The following is a 7,824-nucleotide window of genomic DNA, read 5'->3' as shown; positions in this document are numbered from 1 at the left end:
ACAATAATAAAATATTATTTCATATAGATAACCTATTTTGTTTACATCTGTATCTTATCTCTAAACCTTTGATAATGTAATTTCCTAGGTACATGAGAGTTGGTAAATGCTCATGTGAAAACAGACAGAAATATTTTTTTTTATCCCTGTGTATTTCTTCAAGTTAAAATAAGTACAAAAAGTGACTCAGGGCGAATCTTAGTGAGGTTGGTTCCTTTAAACATGTTATATCAGAGGCATTTTTACATAAAACAAAAATGAGTAAAGCTTGATACAAAAACATTCAAAAATATCACAGATAAAGACATAAATCCTCAAGGAAAAGGAATAAAATAAATTTCTAATTCTGTCCGTTATTGAACAGTATTTTAGTCGGTATTCGGATATTTTCTACATAGTTGTCGTTCTTAGAAAACAACACATGTGAAAATACCGAAAAGAAAACCACAAGTTATTTTTGCATTGAAAGGGTTGATTTCCAAGTAATAACATGACAACTGAAGAAGAACAAGTAGAGGAGCCTGATCAAGAAGATGACAGTAAAAAGGACAAATCAAAGAAACACGATTCAGGGGCTGCAGATTTAGAAAAAGTCACTGATTTTGTCGAGGAAACGGAAATCTCTGCACAAAGCATTGGCGATGTAAGTGGTTACATTCCTAAAACAAATGGCGGAACCGAATTTCAAAACTGAAAAAGTAAAACAAAAGTTGGTCTGTGTGTTTGGTGGGGGGGGGGGAATGGGGGGGGGGGGGCTCCGTGGTCGAGTGGTCTACCAGGTATCAGGTTCGTTCGTGCCCAATACATTTTCGCACCCTACACGTTAACACCACGCACATTTATACCAAAGTTCCGTTTGCACTCTACACGTTCACGCCCAATTCTAATTCCAGCTGAATAATTGGAAAATCATGATTGTTGTTATTAATTGCTTTGGAGTAAGTAAAACACTCAAGATTTTAAATGAAAAACACAAACGATAATTGTTTTTGGTCCCTTTGATCTGAAACAATAAAATATAGCAATACACTATTGTAACCAAAACATGATAAAATTTATTCAACACACACAAAAAAAAACGTAGTCAGAATCTCACTTTATTTTGAAACAAGTCAACATGGTCAACGAAACAAAGTAATAGCAATACACTAACCAAAACATGATTACGATTTATTCAACACAAGTGACATTGGCAAGGCTGTAGCGCATGTCCTTTTAAAGTGAGGCATTTCGCCGAGCTGAGCGAGGCGAAAAGTTTTTGGACATATTTTTAGGGGGGTTCGGATGCATGAAACAGAAGAAGCTTATTTCAGCATTACTATCTATAATATAAAAAACAAAAAAATATAACAGAAATGCGTTTTTTTTTAAATTAGCTAGCCTAGTAAGTAACAAAACGAGTTTCAATATTAAAGTTAATCTCTGTTGGTCAACCAAAACTTTTCGATTCTCCTGTGACCTGTACTATTAAAAAGCTTCAACACACGTTCTGATGTATATATATATATTTATCTCCAACAGCAAGTTATAAGCGTCTAAAAGACTAGAACATATTATAAGCATCAATTAGGATACATTTATTATATATAATCATTAACCATAAGAATAGGTACAGAGAAGACTAGACCAACATTGTTACTTAACCAGATGTTTGACGTTCTAATGTCACAAGTTATCTGTAAACATGTAAACATTCCGCTGGAAGACATGTCAACCTACCTGGTCACATTATTCTACCAATTTTTAAGTCATTGGTCTGACCTACCGTTCGGGGTTCGAACCCACGGCCTACCACAATAGAATCAATGGAACACGCTAGCATACAACCAGACAATGCTAATAATTATAATAAAAAAAAAGAAACACGAAAACAATATTTTCAAACAATACAAAAAATATATTTCATACTTTCATAGATAAATAAAAATCATGAATGGCCTTATGCATTAAAGACTTCCATATAAAAGGCGCTTCATGATTTTGTTTAATTTAAATTAAATTATAAATAATCATTCAATTTATATTTTTTGGTCAATGAATTATTTTATCGATTTGCATTTGCAGCATGTTTGTTGTTCAGTGTGTAAACATTGGCAGATTCAAAAATAAACCAAGAAAGTTATAAGCCAGCATACTTATTGGGGGTGTATATACTCATGAGTTTCCCTTTTCATCTTTTTTTCTTTTTAAAGAACCCGTCTTCAACCAGTTTTGTAACGACATAAATAAGATTTGTCTCAATTTTTGTATTTTGATTTGTAATCGGGACACTTATTTTTTTTACCGTCACCACTACGGTAAAATAATTATATTCAAAATCGCTGCTACAGATTGGAAACACTGGATGTAGTGTGTCGGTAGATAGTTTGAAACTCGAAACTCGCATATTGATAATGTAAAATACATGAAATTAAAAAAAAATGACACTTATAAAGTTTGATCGTCGTTTCAAAAGTGAGGCATTTGCCTCATTTGCCTCCATTACGCTACGGCCCTGATTGGGTGCGAACATGTAGGGTGCAAAAGTGAAAGGGGGCGAACATGAGTGGGTGCGAACATGAATGGGCGCGATTGGACCTGGATAAAATTTTGGTCTACCGCTGCGGCTTAAGTACTTAAGTGTAAGTAAGACAGACCACTTGTCTTCCGAGCACCTTGTCTTGTCTTGTTTCCATATAAACCCCTTAATTAGGAGCACCAACACGAGTTACAGCATATAAAGGAGGACATTTGGAGCCTGCCTCAAACATAATGCAATGTGTAATGGTGGTCACTTTGTTTACTTGTCTGTATTCTATTTATATGGGGAATTGGTTGATATTAGTATTACTTATAGTTCTGTAACTCTTTCTTCCGAGACCGGCCATGATTATTTTTGTCAGGACTTCCTGCTTCTTGCATGTGACTGACCTCGTTGTCCCTAGGAACTATATGTATGACGTCACTCACCAGGTTTGGGGCAGTCTACACTCATACATGTGAACCTCCTGATGGGAGTACAATAATCCAATTTCAGAGGTGTCCTCCCATTTAGGAGAAAAAACTCTATATAAAATAATTCTTGAATGAAAATTTTCAGCCGCCTTATTTGATAAATCCTTACTACCATGACTACCTTACGGGTGCAATTGACACCTGTAAATCAAAGAAGATGTATAATTATATGGCTTCATTAGACAGCTTGGGTGTTAAACATACTGGCATAGATGCCAACCATTACGATTTTTCCGTAGTTTTCCTGATTTTGCAATTAAACTACGCTATTACGGTCAAAGTCAAATAGTTAGGGATTCCCAATCATTACCGTTCAATTTTGTAAAACGCTGATTTTTATCATTACTTTTTCATCCTGGTCAGGTATTTAGAAAACGCCAATGTAATGCTTCCTGTTTCTGGGGAGTTATCAACCTATTGTTTGGTAACTTACTGACTTCCAAAAACCGGCAAACTTCCATTATATGAAGTAGCTTTCCCCCTTTCTCTACTTCTATTTGAGAAAACGAAAATGTACGAGTCGAAAACATCAGAACAATAAATGAATGGAATAAATATTACAGACAACATGTTAAACAACAAATTTTATAGCACATCACTTTGCAACCACTCGTCAGTGATTTTTACTGGTAAATGCACGTTTATGAATGATTACTGAAAACTTTTCCAAAATACGGAAAAATGGATAGTTTGTTACTGATTGTGTCAACAGGTGGTTGGCATCTATGTACTGGTTATCAACAATGTTTACTGCCGTTGTGTAATAAAAACGATGTGTATTGGGAATATTTAAATACATTTTTGTTACTTCCCTTTGAATTATCCTGTTTTAAGTTATTTTGCTTTTAAAAGCATAAATTGTAAAGACTATAAATGAATAATATTTTAATCAAATACTCTTAAAAGGATGGTAATTAAATGAATTTAAATGTTTTAGGACAAATTAAAAATTATAAATTTATAAATTATTTAAGCAATCTAGACTTCTTTTCAAGGATTACACTGAAGTTTCTATACCAAGTCTGTCTATTATATTGCATCTACCGACTGTGCAAGGGCTGTATAGCCAGTCAAGGTCTTTAAAACTTCCATTTGTTGTAAATGTATTGCATTTGATAAGTCAGTGTATAAAATATTTATAATTTAGCTAAAGATAGCAAAACATTTTACATTGTTTGAGTGTTTAAGTTTTCTAGAAATATAACTTTCATAATGTTTAAAAATCATTGAGTACTATTGCATGTATCATTAGTGTTTGTTATTATTTTGATTAATTTATCATGTTGGAAATATTTGTTTCTTATTTGTCTATACAGTTACCAATTATAAGGAGACAGAGACATGAATACAAATCTATACAGAATGACAGATAAGATAAATAAATTTAATGATTTATTTTCAAGCAGTGAACAATCAATTATTAAAAACAAAACAAGAAACACATTCTTCTTAATATTTTATTTTCATACAAATAGGAAGGCATTATAGGTACTATAAACATATTACAGTTTGATGGAAATTTGAAGAAAAATTACAATTTCTACATCATACGGTTACATTTAAGACAAAATTTATGTTGATAAAAAACCTCCTGATCTGCAAAACTTATACATAAAATGGATTGAACATACTGGAAAAGATATTTTGAAAATTTTACTAAGCCATGGTATTTTGACATCCCTGCGGTACAATGTATATATTGAACCCCCTACTATAGACCTTGAATTACAAAAATTCCCTAGGTAATAACTAGGAATCGGTTAGGACAAAATACATATTAAAACCAACACTGCCAAATGCTCTGCTGTATCAATGGTAGAGGAAAGCTAAAAATCCTACTGAAAAGGATATAATAAAGCACCTTCCCCCTTATGCATATATATAAAATTCATATGAAGTGAAAACACTTGACTAGCCTGTCAACACTGTGATTGTGAGTTCGAACTACTCTCATGCTGGTGCACTTGACTCGAATCTTAGTTTACATGGGTAGTCAGTTTTCCTTTCCAAGTCCGTGGTATTCACTGGGCACCTGGCTTCATCCATCAATAAAAAACTGGCTGACCAAAAAGAGTTGCTTAAAAGTGGCGTTAAAACACAAAATGGAGTCAGATATATAGGTGCAACTACAAATCCACAAAGGGAGGGGGGATTCTTCCAATATGAAGGTATAGAAATAGTTAGTGATAACTGAGGAATAAATGAGTGGTTTATGATTTTGCCATGAAAAATGTTTATGGGTCTGGATTTCGCATGATTCCAATATATGAAACTTAGGCTAAACTGAACTATTTTCCTCTAGGGGCCCAACCAATTTTTATACTAATTAAAGAGGGGGAATAGTACCTTTATCAGGACACCGGGATCTGGTGTTTTTAAGCTATGGATTTTGGGATCAGTGAATTCTTTTTTCAAAATGCAAAATGTTGGGATTCAATTTTATTTAAATTAGGGTCTCAGGATTTCGTGTTTTTTTAAGCCGAGGATTTTAGGATCAGGACCCATCCTACCCTCTCCCCCTCATAAAATAAAACTGTACTTGCCATAAACCAAGGCCAACTCAAAATGATGGGTAGTTTTTTATACAGATTATGGAACTATATTGAGCAGATGGGAGGATTTTATTTGTAGTCCCCTACCGACTAAATATTGAATACTTGTAGAACAAATAAACTTTTGTTAAGTTTGAAGATATTGTGCTGAAATTGCAACCCTAATAAAAGAAGATTATATTAATAAGCTCATATTTGATTTTATTCTATTTCAGGCTATGAACAAATTAACAGAGAAAAAGACCAAAGAAAGAGCCGAGTTCATTGCAAGAGAGAAAGAATTGTCAAAGATAAAAATAAGTAAAGAGGATGTGGATTTAATTGTAAGTAAAACTTAAGAAAATGTAAAGGGTTTCCAAAATACCTAAGTAAGGGAGTTAACTCTTAACATAAAAACAGATTATATATTCATATATTGTACAATACAGATAAACACACATATGTCAATAGACATATATATTACATAGAGAATAATACATGGCAAAATCCGTATCATATGTCAAATCATCCTGAGACATCAATATTAGCCCAAGGGCCTTTAGGCCCGATGGATGATATTGGTTGATGGTGATACGTCATGTGATACGGATTTTGCCATGTATTATAAGCTTTATCATATATTTCAACAGAAGAGTATAATATTATATGAATTGTGAATTGAAATAAGCCCCGCCTCCCTACTAAACTAATATGGCATATACACAGATGCTTTTAACCAATTATATTCGTAGTAATGTATTAGAGGTAAGATAAATCTATATACATTGGTGACCAGTGATTGGTGACCATCTGCTGTTGCATGTGTTGTCTGTTCTATGGTCAGGTTGTTGTCTCTTTGACACATTCTCCATTTCCATTCTAAATTTTATATATAAGGTAGAATGAAAATTGGGAATGTGTCAAAGAGACAACAACCTGACAAAGGATCTGAAAATAGTCCAAGGTCGCCAATTGATCTTCAACACAGCAGGAAAATCCTACATCTGGAGGAAGGCATCAACTTCCCCTTAAACAGTTTTTTTTATTACTTCTAATTTACAAAAAAATATACACACATATGATTGCATTATAAAATAGATAAACCTGTTGGTATTATCTAGTCCATACATATCTTTCATTGTTTTTGAAAACCAGAGATAGAGAGAACAAATGGAGAAGGAAGCATATTTTTCTTTAAATATACAAATATAAGTTGGAAATGTTTAATTTGTAAATATTTCTTTTTTCATTTGTAATTTAATTTTGACAGGTGCTTGAAATGGAGATTGGTAGATCATTAGCAGAAAGAAAGCTTAGAGAACATAAAGGAGATATCGTAGAAGCTTTAGTAGAATTGACTAACTAATATGTTTATATACAATTTATAAAGAGAAACACAGTTGTTCATTAGAGCTATTCCATTATAATGTATGCGGGAGGGTAGGAACAAAACTGTTGGTCATGGGTCTTTTTTCAGTATGCCTCTATTACCATTATGCAAAATTATCTAAAAAAGTGGTTCTTGGTTGTAGGGATAATTTGAAAGTCCTTTCCTACCCTCCAATATACATTTCAATGGAATAGCCCTTACCCATTTGATGAGCTTCTGAAGAACTGGATACTACTAAGACTGCAATAGGAATAGCTGCATTAACAAGTGAAATCATGGACTGACTTTAATTTTCCATGTTGAAATTTAAGATCAGGCCAGACATCTCAATTTGTTTCAGTTCTGATCATTTTTTTTTATTATAATTTTTAGCTATGGAATTTTGGTATTTGTGTATATATGAGCATTTTTGAAAATAGAGATGATTCTGAGATGAAAATAAACATTAAATGATATGTTATATAAAAAGAAGATGTGGTATGATTGTCAATGAGACAACTATCCACAAAAGACCAAAATGACACAAATATTAACAATTATTGGTCACCGTACGGCCTTCAATAATGAGCAAAGCCCATACCGCATATAGTCAGCTATTTAAGGCCCCGATAAGACAATGTAAAACAATTCAAGCCAGAAAACTAACGGCCTTATTTATGTAAAAAAAATGAACAAAAAACAAATATGTAACACATAAACAAACGACAACCACTGAATTACAGGCTCCTTACTTGGGACAGGCACAAACCTAAATAATGTGGTGGGGTTAAACATGTTATTTCTGTCGAGCCTGCGACTTTAGTTGCAGAAAGCTCGACATAGGGATAGTGATCCGGTGGCGGCGGTGTTAGCTCACTTCTTAAAAGCTTTATATTTTAGTAGGTGGAAGACCTGGATGCTTCATACTTT

General features: G+C 33.2%; 1 protein-coding gene across 1 annotated transcript; it reads left to right on the top strand.

Annotated features, from left to right (window-relative positions):
* The first annotated feature begins 365 nt into the window (after positions 1-365).
* On the top strand, positions 366-7,369 carry LOC134718876 (huntingtin-interacting protein K-like). The gene is made up of 3 exons (XM_063581706.1): positions 366-643; positions 5,762-5,869; positions 6,796-7,369. The coding sequence occupies exons 1-3, from the start codon at positions 491-493 to the stop codon at positions 6,889-6,891; spliced, it is 357 nt and encodes a 118-aa protein (XP_063437776.1). The 5' UTR covers positions 366-490; the 3' UTR covers positions 6,892-7,369.
* The last annotated feature ends 455 nt before the right edge of the window (positions 7,370-7,824 follow it).

The sequence above is a fragment of the Mytilus trossulus genome, chromosome 5, assembly GCF_036588685.1.
Source record: "Mytilus trossulus isolate FHL-02 chromosome 5, PNRI_Mtr1.1.1.hap1, whole genome shotgun sequence".
NCBI lineage: Eukaryota > Metazoa > Mollusca > Bivalvia > Mytilida > Mytilidae > Mytilus > Mytilus trossulus.
Note: the sequence above shows the minus strand (reverse complement) of the source record. Positions and strands in the feature narration are given on the sequence as shown.